The sequence below is a fragment of the Seriola dumerili genome, unplaced genomic scaffold (assembly GCF_002260705.1).
Source record: "Seriola dumerili isolate Sdu_G_001 unplaced genomic scaffold, Sdu_1.0 BDQW01000219.1, whole genome shotgun sequence".
Lineage (NCBI taxonomy): Eukaryota > Metazoa > Chordata > Actinopteri > Carangiformes > Carangidae > Seriola > Seriola dumerili.
The window spans coordinates 3,554,789-3,577,706 of record NW_019174474.1 but is presented as its reverse complement, the minus strand read 5'-3'; the positions used below and the strand labels follow the sequence as shown (position 1 = coordinate 3,577,706).

The 22,918-nt window shown below is 41.3% G+C and overlaps 1 protein-coding gene across 3 annotated transcripts; it reads right to left on the bottom strand.

The window, feature by feature from the left end:
* Positions 1-208: 208 nt before the first annotated feature.
* Positions 209-22,652, bottom strand: sema3e (semaphorin 3E). 3 transcript variants are annotated; one of them, XM_022754366.1, is made up of 17 exons: positions 21,805-22,652; positions 10,410-10,570; positions 10,018-10,077; positions 9,506-9,625; positions 7,532-7,625; positions 7,095-7,211; positions 6,414-6,556; positions 6,205-6,319; positions 5,830-5,899; positions 5,600-5,744; positions 5,058-5,283; positions 4,652-4,743; positions 4,212-4,253; positions 3,842-4,008; positions 3,518-3,588; positions 3,095-3,219; positions 209-2,330 (listed from the first exon to the last, which is right to left on the bottom strand). In XM_022754366.1, exons 1-17 carry the CDS (start codon positions 21,920-21,922, stop codon positions 1,830-1,832), a joined length of 2,367 nt encoding a protein of 788 aa, XP_022610087.1. In that variant the 5' UTR covers positions 21,923-22,652; the 3' UTR covers positions 209-1,829. The 3 variants fall into 3 exon arrangements, with proteins under 3 accessions (XP_022610087.1, XP_022610088.1, XP_022610089.1); XM_022754367.1 differs by having other exon boundaries at positions 3,518-3,585; XM_022754368.1 differs by lacking the exon at positions 9,506-9,625.
* Positions 22,653-22,918: the final 266 nt, after the last annotated feature.

Below are 22,918 nucleotides of genomic sequence, written 5' to 3'. Positions count from 1 at the left end.
TTTTCTACCTCTTTCTTTCCACTTTGACTCACTCTCTTTAAATGCAGTGTGTGTGTGTGTGTGTGTGTGTGTGTGTGTGTGTGTGTGTGTGTGTGTGTGTGTGTGTGTGTGTGTGTGTGTGTGTGTGTGTGCATGCTTGTACAGAGTAGCTATATTTTGCCATTATTGATAGCCAAACCACAGAGGTGACACCAGGGAAGGATGGTCCATATTTTTTTAATGGCATGTGTATTTATAAGAGGTGTAGCAAGCACAACAAGTCAATCCAAGCCTTTTGACTTGAATAATATTCAAGGAGAGGGATGAGTGACGATGTAAGGCCTTGACAAAGACTGAGCAATTGTTTTCACCAGATTATGAATACAATAAAGTCAAGAGGGTCAAAACTATAAAGTGACAAAAGTAAGAGATAAATAAGGCACAACATAACAAAAGTACACAATCCTCCAGACTGCATTATTAGCATAACCACCACAATGCATTTCATTGCACCACCAGATTGTTTGATGTTTCTGTCATCTCAAGATTAACTGAATATTCATAAAGCTGAATCATCAGTTTTGCTAATGACATGCTTGGATGGTCACCCTAACATTTACTTATCCTTTTCCTTCTGAGGGAAAAGTGGTGTTCTACATTACTGTTCGTGGGGGTCATTATGAATCTCATCTGCAACGCTGCTGCAGACAAACAAAAGGGGGGTGAGAATGAAGGGGGAGTAAGGGGTGACAGAGGGAGGAAAGGATGAAAAGTAAGAGAAAGAGGGAAAGGGAAAGAGGAGGGAAGAGACAGCACTGAAGGATGAGTTTCTGAATACACAGTTATAGTTACCAGATATGCACACTAAGACCACCCTGAATTATAGATACAAATATACAGATATAGATACAATACACAATTCACACAGTACTGCTTGTACATTTGATCACAATTTTAGATGTAAATGTGGACACTTACAATAACAATTATATCCACTGATAGGACCACTTTCATCTACTGTAACAGGTTTTACAAGTGCTTAAATAGTAATTATTTTCATTGAAGGCATAATTATAATTAAAACATGCCTCAGATATCCATAATAGTGGCATTGCAACAACTTACCGTATGCATAGTGGCCATAACCACACACACACCACAGCCATGACCACATTGTAATCATATTAACAGTATCATAAAGCTAAAAGCATTTTTCACTGTACAAAAACAACACTATATTTTCCAGTTTATGACATCTAAACAACTACAGAACTCAGTAGAAACCAAGAAAATAAGTTATCATAGTACCAAAAAAAGATAAGAAGGCTGTTACTTTTAACATAGTTGTTTTCTCTCACAATAGATACAGTAAGAGTTTGTCATATTTAGCAATTGAATGAGAGGTGGAGCAGAGGTTTGGTGGAGCAGTCGCTGTGTGCGTTTGGATTGACAGCTGGGTTGTGCTGGGTCAGTCCACAGGAGCTGATATATTATGTTCTGTCTCTTTAGATCAGACGCAATGTTGTTTAATCAGTCATCCATCTCTTCCCAGGGCACTGTACTGACACCGACGTTCATTGTATTTACCCAAGGTCTGCACCAGATAGTCAGTTTATACCATGCAAAAAGGCAAAATGTTGCTTTTTAAAATAAGTGGAAACAACACAGTCAAAATGTTGAGTGATAAATGCAGCGACTGTAGCTTGACAGCCTGCTATCGTTGTTTTTTTTCTGTTACTGCTCTTGTTGAAAGCAAAGTGAAAACCTTTTACATGGTGCAAACAGTGAGTCTGACCTTTAGACTGTGTGCGTGCGTGCGTGTGTGTATGCGCAGTCAGTCTCTGTTCTCCTCAGGTGTCCAAGGTGTGCCTGGGCGCTCTATTGGAATTCTCCTCTCCCCTTCCTTTCCCTCTCTTCTCACCACCTGGAGGAACATACCTCCTTTTGGTCTTTTTACGTTTTTTATCAGTGCACCACACTCTCTCACAGTACTCTTCTACTCTCTGGGCATCCCCGTAGCCAATCAGCTGGAGAAACTCCTTGTACCACAGTCTGGAGTGGCGGCCTGGGACTGATGATGGCACCAGAGCCCTGGGGCTGATGCTGGGGCCTGGTGGGGGGCCTATGGAGGAGTGGCATGGAGCTGCAGCCTTCTCTCCCTCGTCATCATTAGCCCTGTGGATCGCTGACTGGACCCTATCCCCTCTGAGCACGTGTAGAGTGATACGTAATAATGTGTTCACGTATCCATGTTCCACAGTCTGGCACACGTATACGCCGGCGTCTGAGCTTCTCACATGTAAGAACAGCAGCCCGTGGGAGGTCATGATAACCCGCTCATCACCTCGAACCTACATGAAGGAAAAAAAAAAACAAACAAGAAAAAAAAAAAGTAATTGATGTAGCCATTATTCAAGTCTAGTGATTCAGGCAGCTGCTGCATTAGCTCTTTTCTCAAGACAAATTTTAATTAAAAACCAACAAAACTAGTAAAGAATAAATTAGGGAGCGCTGGTACTTCAATAGTGCACTCAATACAGCGACTTCTGTATTTAAGGTTCTGTGAGCTACACTATATATTCCAGTTTTCTTTTTTGCCTTAGAATATAACGATTGAATCTAAACATTTAAGATATAAACTATCTGTTCTGATACATTCAGATGTATTTCCCGAAGTCTAGACAGAGATAAATACTGTATGTGGCGCTGAGTGCGATGGAGGGGAATGGAATTTTGTTTCTCGTGCTCGACAAATTGAAAAATTGAGGAATCACTTTCCAGAAACAATGTCCCGATTTCTCACAAAAATTCACAGGTGTCACTACCTAAATGTTCATTTTCGTTGTTTTGAGCACCACAAATGAAATTCAGCTTAGTCTCAGTCAAACCAACACTGTCTGCATGGCTAAATTACTTAAATGACTCTAAGGGTAAGAGGAAAAATATGTTTTTGGAAGCAGAGAATACAATAGGAGTTATGTGATCATGTGAAATATGATCTGCTACTTTTCTTTTTCTGGTGTATTGAATCTTTTCATATCTGTTTGTAGCACAATATATGTTAAGTGTGTTTACATTTGTATTTGTTTCACATATACAGGTGTATCAAACTCACCTCGTGTTTTTCATCTCCTTTCTGAAAGAACCAGAGGACTTTGGCCTGAAGTGATCGAGGGACACACTCCAGTAAGGTGCTGTTACTCTCAACACTGTACACCAACCTCTCCTCAGATCCTTCATCTATACACACACACACACGATAAAAGATAGTGAGGCAAGAGAAATGGCAAAGAACTGCCGTGACCTTATATTAGTTCACAACGTACATTGCATTGTGCTATTGCAATGACACATGAAGAGTTTGTATTTTTTTCATATTGAGTCTAAAGCCTCTGAAGAATAGCATCATTTCTGGACAAATTTTTGTGATACCAGGAAATACACACAAGCATGCCCATGCACACACACACACACACACACACACACACACACACACACACACACACACACAAATCACACAGTCATTTTATACACTAACCATCAATTTGCAGCCCATTGCACAGCTGGACGGCGTTGCCATGGCGAACATCCTGCCGCCTGAATCGTCTGCTGAGATGGGAGAGAGGGAAGCAGAGAGACAGCAATTTTGAACATGTGATGAAAGTGCGAGAGATGAGAAAAAAAGAGGAAAGGAGGTGATCAGTGCATACTGATAGGCAATACATAACACCTGGGAGTCATGTCTCTCAGTGCCTGTGATAATGACTTAGTAAACCAGCCTCAGAGCACTGTGAACTACTAAAGGTATGAACAGCTGATTATCACACACACATACTTTTGCAGGATAAAAAAAACCTGTTACCTCTTGGTGTAGACTCCGGCAGGGTAGTATCTGGAGCAGGTGAGACCATCCCACGCACAGTAGGGGTCTCTGGCCAGACAACAATCAGCACATTCAGAGCCATAGAGGTCACACTGATGCAGTCTGACCTGGGCCACACCTACTTCCGACCCGACATAGAGCTGTTGCTGTGGACCCCCCCGAAGAAAAAAGATATATATAAAGATAAAAATAGAGAGATATACACTCAGTTGTCAGCCACAAGTAGGCTACAGTACATCTAAATTATGTGAATACAAAGTAATGCAGTGTGTTGCGATGTTATCCTCTTGTGGCTAAACAACAGAATTGCAGGAATGAATAATAGTAGGGATTCAGATGCTCCTCATACCCGTTTAGGTGATATAATGATCTCTCTTATTGGTGCTGACACCTGGAAATAGGAAAGATTTTTATATTATTCAAAAATGAAGTTGAATCAGTGGTTCATCATATCCTGAAAGAATAAAGTTCTTTGTCACTGGAGGCTTCCCGTCATGCTTCTATCCATCCCAAATCAGTTTTTAATTAAAATGCAGCCAAAAGCAGCCACTGCTTGCAGACTAGTTCTCAAATGTAACTGATCTAAGTAGAATTGATTATGTTCAGATCATTCTGAAGATTTCTCTGCAGGCTGGCTGCACAATCATACTTGTGTCCCTCTGATGATTGAAAGGAAAAAAATTCTGAAAGAAAGCAGTAATGGATCTGATATGCATGCAATAAAATGGAGAATTTGCATGGTTCCAAAGTCTACTTTGCTTTCACAATTTGTACCTAAAAATAAAGTACCTTGAATACTTGCAGTTCTTCCAGCAGCACCTCCTCCATAGTGTCTGTGTCTTTGTTGTAGATGGTGATAACTTTCAACACCACTGAGTCATCTAATGAAAAGGAGGCATTAACGTTACACTGTTCCTTTTGACAAAAGTATGAGAGATAATGGTATAAAGTTGTTATTTATTTACACAAATGTAAAATTTCAGGTTCATTAGTGTTTCACTAATATACTCTACCATTTAATATATGACTATTTGCTATCAGAATGTCATGTCAAATGTGTCTGTGCACCCGAATGTTCAGAGTTTCTCCTGTTTATCTCTCATTTTGCAAATAGTAACATGCATATTTTGAATTATGCATGGCATTCTGGATTAAGCACAATATGTACTGTGTTCATTCTTCACAGTGTGTATACCAGTGCCGATGTACAGAACATGGTAGTGTCCATCCTGAGCTTGGACTCTGTCCACAGCGATCTGGGTCAGCTTTCTCCTGCCCGGCTCTGTCTGCAGCAGGACAGGTCTACGGTGCTGGGGAAGGACTGGACGATACATCACAGGATGAGAACGCACAAACCGCAAAACCTCATCCGGAAACTCCTTAGAGCTGGAGAAGCCACCACCATTCACTTTACTGGCACACTGTTAAAGAGAGAGAAAAGGAAAGGAGCAAGGACAGAGACAGAAGAGGGCCATTAATTGTGCCGGCACTAGAAAAAAAAAAAAAAAAAAAGCTGACATGCTTTAGTCTGGCGCAGAGTGTCCCTGCATGACCTGCTGAGGTAGCTACAACAGTGCTGACATTCACCAGAGCTGTCCGACATGCTCTCAACACTGTCCCTCTCAGAGGACGTCTGTCATGGACACAGACTTGTGGAGAGTGCTGTGAATGCATAATGTCGGTGCATCAGGGAATGAAGTCACATAAACATGACTTTATTCAGACTTTAAAACTCACAGATCCAGGTCGAGGGTAGGGGACTCTGTCCTCATAAGGCGTCCAGTGATGCTCAGGTCTCTCTCGGTATGCAAACGGACCATTAAAGGCTGCTCTGATGTCATCCATGTGATAGACACACACAGCATAGCCTTTAAACACCGCACTGCAATAAAAGGTTTGTATTAGCTATTTGATTGATAGCAAAATTGTGACTGTATAATGAAAGACTGATGTCATCCTCCACTCACCTTGTTGTGCTAAAGAGGCCAAAGATTTCAGGGTTTTTCCCATCCTTGTTCTTGAGCACAAACACGTCCTCTGAAACATGAAACGCATTATTTAACCAGCGTTTGTGGGCACGCTACAACTTTGTCACTCTATTATTACTGGCTGTGCATCTTGAGGAAACAATCAGAAGTGTTGAAATGTATTGCTTTACAGCTAAACACTGGTTACCAATACTGCAGGTCAGACTCGCAAAAAAAAAAAAAGAAAAAGCATAGACTATAGTGACTTTCCAAAGCTTGTGGGATATACTGTATAGTAGATGCTGTCAAGCATGCATACATACTTGCATACAGTTTAACAATTAATAAATGCAAAATGTGTCCTTGTAGCCGTACCGAGCTCATCAAAGTGTGTATCAATGCCATTTGGTCCAGCCACAGAGCAGATGAGCCGAGTTTTCAGGAAGGAGCTCCATCTATTCACCAGCATCCTCTGTCCTCCTTGGTCATTCTGAGAGATGAAGGCAGATATGGATTTTGACTGCACTGTCAGTACTTTGGCTGGATTATGCCCAGAAATGTATTTACAGCATCTGCATTCTCACCGCACAGACTCGCCCGACGCGAGTATATACTGCCTTGTTCACTCCCTCAGCATCCATCTCTCGCTCAGTGAAGAAGAAGTAAACTTTGTCATCATCCCTGTCATCGTTGTCGGGAATAACTGCTGATCCCACAAATTTGGGTTCTGTAGGAAGAAGAATTTGTAACAAAAGGCATTAAAAAGTAAAAGTGTTAAAAAGTAAGGTAGTGGTAGCGATTAGAGCAAATGCAGATTTATTGTAGCCTATTTGTTTTATGGTGGGAATTTCTTTAAAAAAATTTATATTTGGCAAATATATCTCTGTATGTGGACACATTGTAAAAAAGTAAACTAAACAACACGAGTTCATGAATCTTCAGACAGAACCAGTACTGATGAGAACAGTTATATTGCCATCATGTGGAAGGCATACAGCATCTACATCTTGGCCAGTGACTTATTTTCTTTAACAATTAATAACCAACTAATTTAATATGACAATCAAACTACTATGAAACTATTAGAAACATATGTGGAAAACATTTACACTGTGAATCAGTACATCTCACATGAATAGCATTTCATTTCCTGAACTGTCAAATTATTTAGACATATTTTTAAAAACATAAATGATGTTTGGTAACAGATATCTGTTTGCACTCCCCTGCATTTCAAGGGAGATTTTCCTGTAATGTACACCAACCATTGAGCTGCTGCCTGTCGTCTCTTTCAGTGCGTGCGTAGGTTTGGTTGTTAAGTCGACACAAAGCGCCATCATTCTCCCAGTAGTCAGTGTACAGGCCAATATACAGCTCTCCTCCTAAATGCCGCACACGCACACATACACACACACACACACACACACACACACACACACACACACAAACAAAAACTAAGAATGAATAACAATGAACATATTATCAAAACGGCAACCTTCTTTTCCTGTGATCAAAATATTGACCACAAGATGGCAGTATTGACTGGTTTGAGGTCAACAAAGCAACCCTCCTCATTGTAGAATTAAATGGTATGTATTCATATATATTCAACTGAATGAAAACATACATCATAGTGTCACAGCTGTGCTTTTAGCTCAGCTGATGGTGAGGGGGATGAGTGATTGATTGAGCAGTGTCTTACTGGAGAGTGTGGACGTGCAGGGACTGTTTGGGTCGTACGGACAGCGTCCTCTGCCACTTGTAATACTGTCCTCTTCAACAGCAAATAGCCTGCCCTGAGGACAACAAACAAAAGGCACAGGTGTTATTCACACACAAAATATACATGAACATCAATGTCGCAAACACCCATCCAAAGCTCTACCTGTACAAAGGCTTCAACAACATCCAAACAAACCCCTGATGAAAGAGAAAGAGAGAGAGATAGAGGTCAATTAGAGAGAGGAGAGATCAGAAAGTGATGGATGAGAAGGAGGAAGCAAGATAAATGAGACAAGGAGTGATGGATGACCAAATGAACGACTTGAACATCACCGACTATGCTCTGTTCTTATATCACAGTGAGTTCACTACTTCTGGTCGTCTGATGTTGCTGCCCTGCACAGCAGTTGGCAGAAATACACACACACACACACACACACACACACACACACACACACAGACCTTAACTCCCTATAGGACCACAGTTCATATGCTTTGGGCCACCACGGTGTTTATGATTGTCACTGGCAGATCAAAGAGGATGTCATGTATTGATTTATGAGTGCCCATGGAGCCCTACTGTGCTGTGACTACCTCTCCACGTATAACTGTAACAGAAGTCAGATTCTGGGTTAAACCCATCCATCATGTAATGTGGTTTATCAAAACCAAACGGAAAAATTGGTAAAATAGGTTGAATCAGTATTACTCTGAAATGTGGACTTTTTATTAAAACGCCTTGGCCCCTGGTGCATAAATATTTGATTTGTTAGTCAGTGGTTGATTTGATGGTTAATGGGTATAGCATTTTCCATCATAGTTGATCATTGTGTAAATATTATTACAGTAAGATTAGGCTTAATGGTAATTGTAGACTAGATGTAATCTACCACAACAAGTATGCCATTTATTTGAGTCAACGTCATACAGAGATTAGTTAGCTTAAACATAAAGCAAGCAGCCTTAGCTGATCCAGCTTTGCTCACGCCGACCATTCTAAAGATATAAGTGATGGTTGAGCGTGTTTCATGTTTGGAAGGTGTGACTGCCCTGGTCGACCTACTGGACTAGTGCTGGAATGCAGAGTGCAAACCTTCTCCCCTCCTCTATCTAAATATGCCCTAGGACTGTTCAGTGTTTGACATCTGGGAGATATGTGTCATGATGTAAAAAAACATGTTAACACTGATGTATGCAGGCCATTTTGCATGCACATTAGTGTGCATACAAAACAGTCATGTGCATCCAAATCCTCCTCATAGGGGGCTGCCACACACACTTGAATTGACCCCAGAGTACGAAGACAGAACATTAGTCTTCCCTGACCTTAGTCTCCCTGCTACAGAAAGCAGCACCTGGCCCGTTCTCCCTGTTTACCTGATCAGTAGTGGTGTCATCTGTTTTTCTAATAAAACTGAGAACCTTGTATCAAACTATTCTCTCCCTCAGAGGAAAATAAAAACTCCACCCTCTCTTGCTCACTTTTCCATCTCCACCTTGTTGCTAGGAGGATAAACTCAACTACAGTAGCATGTGCTAAGTGTTTACACTGACAGCATAGCGGTCGAAGCTGTACTAACAAGTCCAGAAGATCCTGGCTGAAACATTATCAAAAGAAGGTCCTGGCTATAGCCATCTAAAGGCAGAAAGAGTGTAGAGTAGAGGAGCAAAATGTGAAATCTGGCTGACTGTATAACAAAGAAACCTGCAACATTTTCATTGGAGTACTAGTCTTTACTGAGCCAGGGAGATAGCCAGTCCTTTGCAGTGAAAATCTGATGCACCCAAAAAAACAACCACAGTTTTAAAACAGCAAACGAACAAAACTAAAATTAGAAATATCCAGAATGAATAGAAATTGAATAGACCAATAGGAAAAGGGTAGCCCTAGAAATACCGCTTGAATATTTGGTTTTTAGATAAACCAAATTCTAACTCTGTCCTTGGGACTCACCTGCCCTATGTGTCCCAGTCTGACCAGGGCACAGATGGGGTTAAACGCTCCTGTTCCACAGACCAGCAAATGGGTGTGGTTGTACTGCTGCAAGACCTTAATGTAGTTTGCACACTCCGGCTGTTGGAAGAGATACAGAGATGAAGCAGGGGAAAGGTAAAGTGGGGTGGGTGAGTCAGTGGTCGCCAGGGAGGACTGAGGTCATGCAATGAAAATGGTTTAATGGAAAAATGCCAGGCCTTTTACTGCATCATCAATAACACCAATACTTTAGGTTAAACAAAGGTTAATGAGCACAGAGGGATATGTAAATCAAACCATGCATACTGACAGGATCTATCTCTACAATGGATCTGTCTACCTATAGAATAAATAAATTATGCGATATATATTCAAATTCCAAGTCACTGTAATGCACATTATCATCTGGATATTCATGCTTTACCCTTGATAATTAACCTCAGTCATACTACCAATGCCCTAAATATTTGTATGTAAAGGGTGCCCCTTACCTTTTCCCTCCCCTTCATCAAACACTCCTCTATCTGAGCTTCTGTACTGGCCCACTGGATCTGAAAGAAAGTGCAGATAGACCCATACTTACAATAGTGCTGTTTCACTCTAAATAAAAAAAAAGAAACAGAAATTGTGAGTCTATGTGTTGAAAATGTGACCAGAATATGAGAGTATTGACTGCATTTCTCAAATAACCTCACAGGGTTCTTATGCCGCTAATTCAGATTCAAATTCAAAAACTCAGACAAAATATTACCTTATACTGAACACAGACGTCTAAAGACACACACACACACACACTCAGTCTGGCTAACCTCTAGCCCCATGGGTCTAAAAGTTCCATATGTCTCACTTCCTGACAGGCAGGGAGGGTTGAAAACAGGCCTACCTCTCTATGGTGTGTGTTAACCCGGTCCAGGCTAAGGGAGAACAGAGTATTCCTGGCTCCAACATAAAGTCTCTCATGGCCCTCATCCAGCAGCATGGTCTGGGGCTGAAGAGACGCTCCATGTCCCTGGAACACCCATGTCCTGTTAAGCTGCCAGAGCTCTGCAGAGACAACACACACACACATACACACACACACACACAGATAAGACAAAAAAAATATAGCAACACAACAGAAGCTTGCAGTTTAGCTAGGACTCGACAGCTACCTAAATATAGATAGATAGCGATATTTAGAGATAGATAGATAGATAGATAGATAGATAGATAGATAGATAGATAGATAGATAGATAGATAGATACGGTTTTCATTGTGCATGTGGATTTTCTATTTTGCTTCTTGCCAGCAAGATCAAATTTTACCAAACCCCTCCCTCAAGGGATTTCTAACTGCTCCAGTAACGTATGTCTGTGTCCCAATTGCTCCCATGGCCAAGGGCACATTGCAGCATGTGTTTCTGATTCATAGCTTCCTCAAGAGAATGGCAGAGAGCAACAGCAGGGTTATCTTTCCATCCATCTCCCCCTCCTTTGTGGCACGAGCCTATGCCTCCTCTCACCCAATTCGGCTACGCTTGCATGTGTCATTGGTTGGATCACAGATCAACAATGCATCTTGTTTTTATCACCACTAAAAGTTCACATGGCACAAAAGAGTGCACAGGCAGCTCAAAGCTGACCTCCCAGGTATGTACCAATAAATTCTTTTAAGGTCTGCTGCTAACCCTTGACACACTTCAACTGAGAGGACACTTTGGCAAACATAAAGGCACTTAGCAGAAACATGGAAGTAGAAGGATATGATTCCTGGGAAAGATGTTCTGATTAAAGGGAGGCACTTTTGATGTGGACAGTCCGGCCCATGGTCTCTTTTACTGGGATGCAGTTTTATCTGAGAGGAAACGGAACCGATCTCTTTATCAGTCATTAGTTTGAGATCAGCTGCCACTCCCTGTCAGTCTTGCTTTAGGTAATTTGAAATCCTACTTTCAAAAGGAAGCAGTGGACCGTGAAAGACATGTCATTAAATATAAACACACACTCATCAGAACAACCACAGATCTTGGAAAATATCTTCTTCAAATTCACAGCAGAATCCCAGTTAATTTGCATGCACATGCATGTGCAAACACACCCTGTTTCATCTAGCTGATTGAACCTGACAGGCTGCTCCTCTATACCTGCTCTCTGTTAGAGCAAGGTTGAAAGTGAATGATTTAATCTAGGTGCAGAAACCCCAAAGGTGTGCACTTCCTCTGGGTTGCACTGGCCTGAAAAACCTTTTGTGAACACATGACCGGGGTGGACCGGGTGTCCTTGTAAAAGAAGAAAGAGGGATCTGGTGTGTGTTAGCAGGGCTTTTGAAACATCAGAGAGTTTCAAGCAAACAAGCCAGGGTTCGTGATAAAATTTATAGCACTAGTACTACTAAATTCCCTTTAAATTAATAGAAGAAAGAAAAACTGACTACCATCAGCACTACACACATGGCTGTAATACTATATGCCATCCTTTCAACTACCTCAAATAATGCTGAGGTGTCTCTACATGCTAGGGTTGCAGGGGGTAATTGTAAGGTTTGTTTTTCTAGCATCTGTATATTTTTAGTGATACTTGATCTCCCAGATAGATGGAGAGAGTGTTTATCCCATTTTCCTAGATTACTCATAGCAACAGCATACATTCTGTGGAAGGTTTTATTTGTTTAAAATGGGATTAGGTATCCACAGAGGAGTGGGTGACTGTGTACATTATGTTGCCATTAAGATTTCTACGTTGGAGACAAGCGGCTGTTTGTTTGAGCAGCGTTAGATCTCGGGTGGTTGGGTGGCAGAGACAGAGGGGATGTGGCAGCGGTGTTCTGCCAGGGCTCAGACATGCTTCCTGTAATTATCTAATCCACACACTCGACACACTCTCTCTCTCTCTTTCTCTCTCACTCACCACACGCACACTGTCTCTCTACCCTCTATCTCCTCACGGTTCGCTCGAGTTAAGCTGAACTTGGATCAAGAACAGTCCTCTAAAACATTCCACTCTAGCTTTTCTACAAGTGTCAGGCTGGCTCCCAAACAATCAGCTCCTTCTTTATGTGAAGTCAAACATGCTACCACTTACTTAGATGACAGACTTAGACGGCTATTTAAAGTGATGGAGTAAACACTGTTTAAGATGAGCCCTTTTTTTCCATCTACTTTTCACTTGTCTTTGGTAATAATGATGTTGGGCATGGGTAGGTTAGCAATTATTGGCTCTCAGAAATTAACAAAATATTAATATTAAAAATATCAATATTAAATATTAATATTAAACTTTAATTAATATTAAAGTTATCCTCGGGGCACCAGACTGCACAGGGAAGAACAGTCAATATTGATACAGTCTCAAAATATACTATCAATTTGGAACTTTGGAATTAATAATTAACTTAATATCTACAACCAAAAATACCATACCAATAGTAGGTAAAAGTTGAAGGAGTTGGAGTTGGAGTTGTGCAGAGTAAAGGTTGGCACCATCCACTCTTGAACAACATTTAATAGACCAGCAGGTATACTCAAAGGCATTCATTTGCAATATCACAAAAGTAAAACACACAATTTTTCATTTAGTGAATTGTATTATAAACAGGTGTGTGTGTGTGTGTGTGTGTGTGTGTGTGTGTGTGTGTGTGTGTGTGTGTGTGTGTGTGTGTGTGTGTGTGTGTGTGTGTGTGTGTGTGGGGTGGTTGGTTCAAAATGGCTCCTGGGACCATGTGCAATGTGGGATAGGGAGAATGTGTTCTTTAAGGCCAATTCATGTAGACTAAAGGAAGGTATAGCTGCATGCAAGACCTACTCCTGGATGTGCTACAGGTATGTGTGTAAAATATATATCAACTTAACGGTACGGCTAACCAACATCCTGAGCAGACATCAACAAAGTTTGGTGGATACATTAACCAAATTAATACATGTACAATGGCAAAGGTTAAACAGTCTTCTGCTAAGCCGTGGTCTACTATGCTATGCTAGGTTAGGTTCAGTCAATGTTAACCAGTCCATGGAAAAAGAGAGGTTATTTACTTTGTAAAGTCTAGTGAGCTGCAGGCTTATACGACTTCCTGGTGGAGTGCAGGCCTGTCTGGCTTCTGTGTCTCTGAAGAGGTCACTGGTTGCCCTTTTGTTCTCCTTAGTGTTAGTTGTTCAATGCTAACTCTGCTCTGTGGCTTCTGTTGTTTGTAAAAAATCAGCTGGCAGCTGGCGCTAAGCTAAACTTGTTCACTCCTGACTAAGATCACTGCTGTTGAGAAAGAGTGCAGTGCAGCAGTCTGCTGTGGGCAGGCCTGCAGAGAAGCCTGTTGTTTAACTCAGTTGAAATGGCTCTCTTTTGTCTTTAGAACAAAAGAACATGTGGTCTCCACGCTTGGAATGGACTGAGGCCCAACAATGATGATGATGATATGAGCTGATTTATGGACAGATGTGTAGAGCAAGATGCATAGACACACACAAACTCTCTTGCACTGTTACACACAAATACAGATACATTTCATGGTATAATTGTGTTTACATATGTGGAATTGCACATATTATATTCTAAATCTATCATGTTCAACTCTGAACTTGAATGTTTCCATGCCATGCTCATTTGATTAAACAAAAGGAGGAAACTGTAACCACAGCCACCATTCCAACCATGAGAAAGACAGAGAGAAAGAAAGAAAGATAAAAAAGAAGCTCTTCTCTCCCCACCAGTAAACAAATGCAAGTGATAAGAAACTATAATCAGGTTTATAATAAAAGAAGGCGTTGATTAATCCACTTAATTAGACACACTTACAAAGTGACTATAAAACGCAATTGGTGGTTGACACACTGAGAGATGCCTCAGAGTGCACAATGCTGTTTAAAAGGTTTCTCCTCTGTTATTATGTTCGCCAGACACATGCAGCCACCACTCAGACTGAGGAAGGGAAAAAGGGGATTTCTGCATTTCCCCTTCTCCCCCCTCCCCCCCTCCTCCTCTCCAAGTTTTCCCCCCATCTGCAGCAAAAGAGGACTCCTTGGCCGTCAGCTATAAGGAGCCGAGAGAAGGAGGAGGGTGTTTCTCCATCAGCAACTGAGCCAGGGAGACACATGGCCCTACTGTGATCCCACTTCAAATGGAAAACACAGAGAAAAAGGACTCCCCGGAGACAGACACTTTCATTGGCTGTCTGAGGAGTGCTGAGAGATGCCTGAGAAGATTTGGTGGAGTGAAATCAAAATAAACTTTGTGATCTCCTCTTTATCCATGTATAGAAACACTGTTTTCCTGCACCAGGGAAAACAATATGTGTTTATTCGTGCGAGTCTGTGTGTGTGCAGTTGCAACCTACTTTTCATTATAGGTCTCCTAACAGCATGGGGAGAAATATTCATGTTTAGTCAAAGAAACTGAGATAAACGCACCTAGGAGATCGTTATAAAAAACATTCCCTAGGAAACTTAAAAACACAAATTAAATTTGCTATCATAATTTGATCTATTGCCAGCTCTAAGCACACATTTTATGCCAAAAATTACACTTTTGGTAGGCGGTCTCATATTTAGGAATAAGCCTACGTTTACTTGTTGAGTAATGGGATTTGCACTGGCACAAAAAGAAAGAGATTTATTGGAGTGAGCTGGAGTTAAAGAGGACGAATAAGAATAAGGAGGGAGTCTGTTCTCCTTATGCTGTTGAGGCCTTGGTGAGACTATGGAGCTCTTGGGGGTGGGGTCAGGAGCTGGAGAACTGGGGTGTTATGCCATTATCGGTATACGGCCTTGTGTTTCTGAGTCCCCTTGTGTGAAGGGGTAATGATGTCACTCCGCAAAATGAAAGCCACATGGAGTTTTCTGAGGAGGAAGAGAGAGAGGAAGCAAAGTGTGTTTCTCTGTAATAATGGCAGGGAGCAAGTCTTTAACCTGATTGATGTAGGCGAATCCCTGTCAACTGACAGTTCATGTTGTTGATGGCCCGAACAGACGTATAGCTCTTCATCAGAAATTTTAGGCATTCACATACAGTACGTGTCATCTTTCATGCCTTCTAAATATATGAGCATGCTGGATTTGACTGATATTTAATCAAAGTTTATCCCCATCAGTTCAAAACTATGCTGCCACATCCATACATGTGCGCAGTGGCGTGCTGTCAGTGCACGCAAGGTAAGTAGTGCTTGACCAGTTAAAGCTAAAAATAAATGGACTTCAACTAGAACGATGTCAACCAAAGAGAACAGCTTTCTGTCCCATTAAAGATCTGATATTACCTGTTCGCATTCATCTTGTAATTTACTGCCCTCTTGTGGCTGCAATAGTCTGTTGACTCTGGAAGCTAGGTTGAGTACCAAGCGCTGCATCTATCATTTCCGTTATTTTCAAACATCCAAAAAATGCTGCTCCCATGACCTGAGACATGGGAGATCATGTCCCATAGACAAAGGCTGGGGCTTGTCAAGCATAGAAGGAGCAGCATTTTTTGGATGTTTGTGCATGTGTGGATAATCCTGGGATCTTTGATGGGTGATTAGCTATAGAGTGCTGCAGGGAACTATTTTTGTCGGCCAATCTGGAAGTTAGCATTACCCTCGTTCCTTCAACAAAAAGCCAAGGTGATTTTTCCATTGTGACAAACAAAAGGTTATACTTACCAATTTTGTTCAGCAAGGTAGTCTCCACAAATGAACATCACTTTTATGATCTTTGAAGCCTAAATACAATCGCACCAAAGTCGCATGACTTCAGTGTCACCACTGCAAAACTTTCAACTTGTAATTTGATGTAGAACGCTGCTGCTTCCTCTTCAACAAAAGTTAGTGATAGTGTGCAATAGAGCAAGTATAAACACAATGAGGCTGTAAAGGTGGACTGGTGAGTAGATCGGCTGTCGTGTTTGGTGTGATGACGTCGTTTAATGTCCCAGATAACCTCTGCAGTCTCATTTAGCCACTTGTTAGCAACTGCCTTTTAGAAGACATGGAAAAGCTTAAAAAAACCCCAAATGGGGTATACAATGACTTGTTTTCACCACAGGCCTTATTTCAAGCATCTAGCCAAAAACCCATCGCCTCTGGTACGAGGGAACAAGCAGTGCTGAAATGCTAACTTAAAGTATTTCCAAGTTGTAGGACTCATTCCTGCTGCACTCTCTAGCTAACTACCAAGTGGCAACCAGATCAGTCTGCCTTTAAACTGCCCTTGACTTAGCTCCTACCATTTTGAGATTAGTTATGTCTAGACTTGTTGTTTCATATTTATTCAATTTACATCTGTCTGAATATCTTTTCTTTTCTGTACATCAAAGTGCGGGGTTCTCTGTGCAATATTTGCAATAAGTTTGAGAAGTTTGTGACAGCAGTCTTGAGGCAGTAAAATGCAGTGTGGAGTGTGTCATTGTCATTTAATGGTGAATATTTTGTGGTTTACCATGGAAGTGAGTTTTTTTTTAGATATTAGTCTGCTGTACTGCACATTTGATATGTTTACTGTCAGTTCAAATGAATAATTTGCTGTTCAGATCTGCACGCTTTGTTGGCTCTCCGGCTCTGCTTGCCCATCTGTTAAAGTCACCGCACGCCACTGCATTTACATATATGACCTCGGAGCCAAAATGAATTAGTTATTGATGTGGCTTACTGCATGTCAATGCATAGCTTTATGTCAAAAGACCAATAAACTGATTTTCATATGCACCGTCATTTGCATGGAATATCTAAAATAACTTTAGCACAGAAAAAGTATGCTTAAGAACACATTCAACAAACTTAAACTTGTATATAGTTGTATATTTGTTGGTAGAGTTATTCCATTTATTTCCTCTCAAAATATATTTCCGGTTGAACGGTTCTCCTCTCAATATATTCTCTGTCCCCTGCAAGTGTCTTGAAGCGCTCACTGCACTTTGTCATCCGTCATCCACTTTTTTTTCCCACTGCAATATCATAGCAACACACTCTCTGTGGACTCAAACAATCTTTGTGCTTTCTCTCCTTTTCCCATGTCAGAAACTTAACTCATCTCCTCTCCCTGGTCCCTTCACCAGGAAAAGGTCAGAAAGGATATTAGACTTTCACCAGCTGCCTTCCCCTCTAGACATCTCATTAATGAACTGGAGAGCACACACATAACACAATGGGAGAGAAAAGGACGCTGAGATGTACACAGACAAAATGAGAAAGTAGGAGAGAGAGCGAGAGAGAGAGAGAGGGAGAGGTGAGTGCAGAGGGGAGGGAAGGGGTTTGAAAAAATATTGTTTTTCCTTTGCTGACCTAAAGGTGTGATTTATCTAATCATCACCATACCCTCTGTTTTCCAGTGGTTTGATATAAGGTCTATTACTGCCCTATGGCCATGATCCAATGTGGTAAATGTTAATTATAGGTCTCTGCACATGTAGGCGGAAGAAAGTTAATGGGACTCCTCACTTCACACATTAGCTTTAAATAGGAAAAATAAAAAATAAAAAAAAATGAAAAAAATCCCCCTGTCATTTAATTTCAGGCAGGCACAACTTTAGGCCATACTGGTATTCCCCGTCTCCCCCTTAGAACAAAGTCACCTACAGTCACATCATTTCAAGGTTGTAAAATGAAGAGAAAGCTTTTTCTTGTCTGGAGAGGAAGGTCTAAAATTACAGCTCAAAGGGGGGTTTCATACAGCAGTAATTGCTACCTGAGTAATCCCTGTGTTCACACATGCATGGACCTCAGCTCCTTTTGCTTAAATCTCACAATTTCACAGTATGTGCTGAAGAATAGAAGTGTCTAAATACGGTTTGGCATTGTGCTCACCTATATTCTCATTCATTCAGTTTTAGAGGAGGATATGTCTCACACATTTACATATAGTATGTCAGCATATTCAGCTCTTACGTCCCTTTTAAATCATCTTTTTGGACATGCATTTATTTATTCAGTATAAGACCACATATATACAGTAACCCCATCAGAACAGCTTAACATCATTTCTCACCTTCTGAGACCTGCTGAGGCAAAATATTTATATCTCACAAAACCACTACGATTTTTAAGTAAACATGTCCTTTGCAGACCTGACACCTGGTCAATTTAATTATTGTGAAAGGGTATGAAACTTTTGTTCCAGCTGTTTGCTCTAGCTGCTCTCACGAACGCGTTAACTAAAATCAGACATGCTTTAAGGGGCAGACAAGCTTGTCTGCAATAATAACAAGCCAACTCAAGTCATTTTTCAGGAATGTGTGATACAATTTTTTTTTTTCAAGAAAATCTTTTGCAAACAGCAGCAGACTCTCAGATCTATAAAGAATTGAGGTTTTTATAGTGCTGTTTTCGTCTCCTTTTTGTGAGGGGGATGCGCATTGCCAGAGTGGTTCTGGACAGGTATCTATTATGTGGGAGGAGTGAAATTTTAAGCTTCACTAAACCAGGAATGTATTATCCCGATTTTGTCCAAAAAACACTTCTGAATTGAAATGAATTGACATGACGGAATTAAGAGGAACTGAATGTTCAACACACCCTCGTCTTCAGAAATAGGCACAAAGATGACTAAATTAGCCACCACAGTAAACTATTCAGCAGTGAAGAGTTTTTGGAGGTGACTTTGGATTAGGTCATCACCATTTTGAAAACTGCTGTATCACACTTTCTGCAGCTCAAGCCAAGCATGATGACGGTGCTGTAGAGGCAGCAAAATACGTCTAAGCCTGGCCACCTACCTGCAGCCTGCCATGATGACGACACATTGCTAGCTTCATTAGCAGCAGAAATGATGGTTGTCCTAAGAGAAGAGATCATTTCACTCCACAGGCCTGGAGATCTAAGGGAAGCTGCTGCCAAGAGCCTTGGATGATGCAGATCCAAATCGCATGGTACTGTGTCCAAGGGTATAAAAAAAATAGTAGAGAACACACAATATGTTCTCATTTCTGTTCTATAGTGAGCTCATCTCCCTGCAGGGCATTTCTACCTATAATAATCCAGGATTTAAGGAGTTTGATTGGCCCAGAATCCAAGCAATTGAGGTGTATTACCATCTATGTATAGCCTGTGTTTAAGGTCTTTGGAAGCTGTGCAGACAAAGATTACGGTCAGTCCTCTCTATAGACAGCAGAGTCTGTGACTGTAACTCAATACTCCATGTGATTTAGGTAACAACCTTATGGAACTGGAGTTAATTGGGGCATAAGCAAATGAAAGGGTGACTGGGATAAAAGTGAATCAAATGCATTTGGGAAAATCTTCACTGGTCCAGAAGTCTAGACAAGTAGATGAAAGACAGAGTGAATGATAATTTCACACTGTGTGTGAGATGTGGCTAACATCAAAGCATCAAGAGATCTATACTGCATGGTAGTAAGGTCGTCCTTGGAACGCATGATAATGTGCCCAAAGGAATTCATTCCCAGAATCCAGGAGAAAGGTGATCTGATATTTTATTGAGACTTTTATTGATCCCACACTTGGTATCAAGTGTGGCAGGACACCAAAGCGGGTTTAAATATATTTCAGTCTTAACTTTTCCTTCCCATTATCAATCTTACCCTCAAAAAAGAAAATCTTGTTTTTCCACCCTGTTTTGATACCAGATGTTATGGTAATATTTTTCTGAGTCCTAAGGGTGAGTAGTTAAAACCACATCGCTCTCCATCTTCCTGAACTGCATCCAAGTCATCGGCGCGCAAAGAATTCACACTATTCCTGTGCATGCGTCGGTCTGTGTGTGTGTGTGTGTGTGTGTGTGTGTGTGTGTGTGGACTTAAGAGTGTGTGCAAAAATCACTGGCAGAGCCCATGAGGCATATATTAAGGCTTAGATGTTTTTCATTCCATAATGATAGGATCCAACTGCAGCCTTTTCACAGCGCTCTGTGCTAGCCAGAACATGTATCAGAGGAGAGAGAGAGCGGGAGTGAGAGAGAGGTGGGATGTCAATCACTGTAGCAGCTTTCCCCTCAGGCAGTTAATGAATTGGGTAATATATGAAAGGCACAATCATAACAGATACTGATGTGGCATTTATGACTAAGTAAATCAACACTGATCTACTCACTTTTGTTGATGTATGAAGTCTTGTCCTTTCCTCCAAGTTTTACTTTCAATTTTTTGTATTTTCTTCTTTTATTTCCACTACCTGTTTCTGGAAAACCGTGTTTTACTGTATATTTATTTTTTGACAACTTACTAACAAATTCCACTGTGCAAAAAGAAGAGAAATTCAGTACATATCGTAAAACAACAAACTTTCCTCATGACTGTAAATGATGAACCAGACTTGTCATCTCTCATAACAGACTCACAGCAGCGTATTTATGAGTTATTGACCATCCAAATTCCACACCTATATTCAGCCATGACTAACAGGCTTATGAGGAATTGTCACCTCCTGTTGCTATAGAGATCAAAGCAACTGTGAGAAAAAAAAAGCAGTGTTTACTCAAGAGTTTTATCTACAAAGATAAAACCCTCATTATTGTCAAAGAGATACAAGACAGTCAGTCCGCATACCAGTGCATGCACATCTCACACTCCCACACACATGTAAACAGGCTGACAAACACACACACACACACACACACACACACACACATACAGTTTTTTCTCTCTAAGACACATACACAGCTTAATCCATTCCCATGCTCAAAAAAAAAAAAACCTTTATCGTTCCGCCACTATGGAATGACAGAAAGCCACATTGTGCATTCTCAGCCACCATGGCCAAGGGGACCAAAACAAACTACAAGGAGGCTCCCTGAGCATCAACAGTGAGTGAAACAAGTATGCACCTCACAAAGTCAGGGCAGAAGCCATCCTCCTTGGATCCAACCCTGCATGGCAACTTTCTATTTCTCTCAGGCTAAAACATAAATCTTCAGTGGCTGCATCATTACATGGTAATGATAACCTGCAGCTTCTTTTTCTCATTCACAAAGGATGCCGCTTCTTCACTATGACTACACCACATATGTCTTCAAGAGAAATATGCCATAAACTACAAATGTTAAATCTATGTAGATAGGTACAATAACAACTTTCAACTTTTGATTCAGCTAATTTTAGTAGCACTAAAAAAACATGCTCACTTGACTGCATGACTACTGCTTAACATTGGGAGTGAAGGTGTTTTAATGTGTGAAGAATTCTGTTCTGTTCCACTTGTGTTATGCTCAGTCTGCATTGATGACTCTCAGCAGGGAATGCTAGTTTCAACTGAGGCTGCACTGACTATTCCAGACAGTTTAACACACTGTGCTGCCTCAACCGAAGTCTGCCTTTGCCTTCATAATGGTTCAACACAGTAGAGCATTCGAACTGACAAACAATGCAAGTATTATTTAGGTACTTCTTACCTTGGTGGGAGAGCCGTATCCTTGGGTAGATGCTTTGGGCTGTGTGAGTCGTGCCCAGCAGAACAAGATACAGCAGCATCAGAGTCAGATACACAGTCTGCACGCACTCTGCCATCATCAGTGAAACACTTGCTTCACGCTCATCTACACAGAAAGCATCTAAGTCCGCTCAGCATGAGCAGCAAAGTCAATGAAAAGAGAAAAAAAAAAAAGTCCACAGGTCTTTGCTCAGTAAGTTCCTGCAAACAGTGTTTAATGAGAGGTAGTCTCAGGAATAACAATCCATCAAGAGTCTACATGAAGGTAACAATCCATTTTCTGATGATCACCACAATGTTGATCAACTAGATGTATCTGTGCAGCTTCTATACAGTCTCTGCTCTCCCCTATAGCCGCCTGCTGAAAGCTGCATCCACCCACTACCTCCGTGGACAGGGTAGTGTTCTGGCTATTATCCTTCCTTGGTCTTAGTAATCAGGGAGAAGTCCAGTTGCTACATTCACGCCGCAGTGCCCACTGCTCTCTGTCCATATGTCAGTACGTCTGTTTGTTTGTCTATCTGTCTTTATGCCCAAGCTCAGATCCAATCTTTCTGACTTGATAAAAGATTTAAAAAATGTAAATAAAAACCAAGTCTATGGATCCCACAAAGGTGTAGGAGCTGCTTGATTAAAAAATTAAATTAAAATTAAAAAACTGCATGTGTTTATCTGTTCCGGCAGGCAGGCAGGGCTGGAGCTGCTGTACTGTCTCTTCAGGCTGCGTTCCTCCTCTTGGGTCCACTGGAGCCAGTCATTCTCTGGACAGGAGCCCAGGAAAAGGCAGAGTGGGAGAGGGGAGGAGTGGTGAGCCTCGTGCCTGGCGTGAGGTCTCGCTGCACTGAGGAAGAAAGTGAAGCTCTAGCTCCTAACTCTGCTCATGCTAGAACAGTCAGGGAGGGTCCAAAACCTCAGCTCAAACCTCACTGAGTCTGTTAAGATGGTTTCTACCACAGCTACTGATCTGGGCAGAGGCCACCTGGCACTGTGTGGTGTGTGTGTGTCTGTGTGTGTGTGTGTGTGTGTGTGTGTGTGTGTGTGTGGTGTGTGTGTGAGGAAACGCCTTGGTGTGAGTG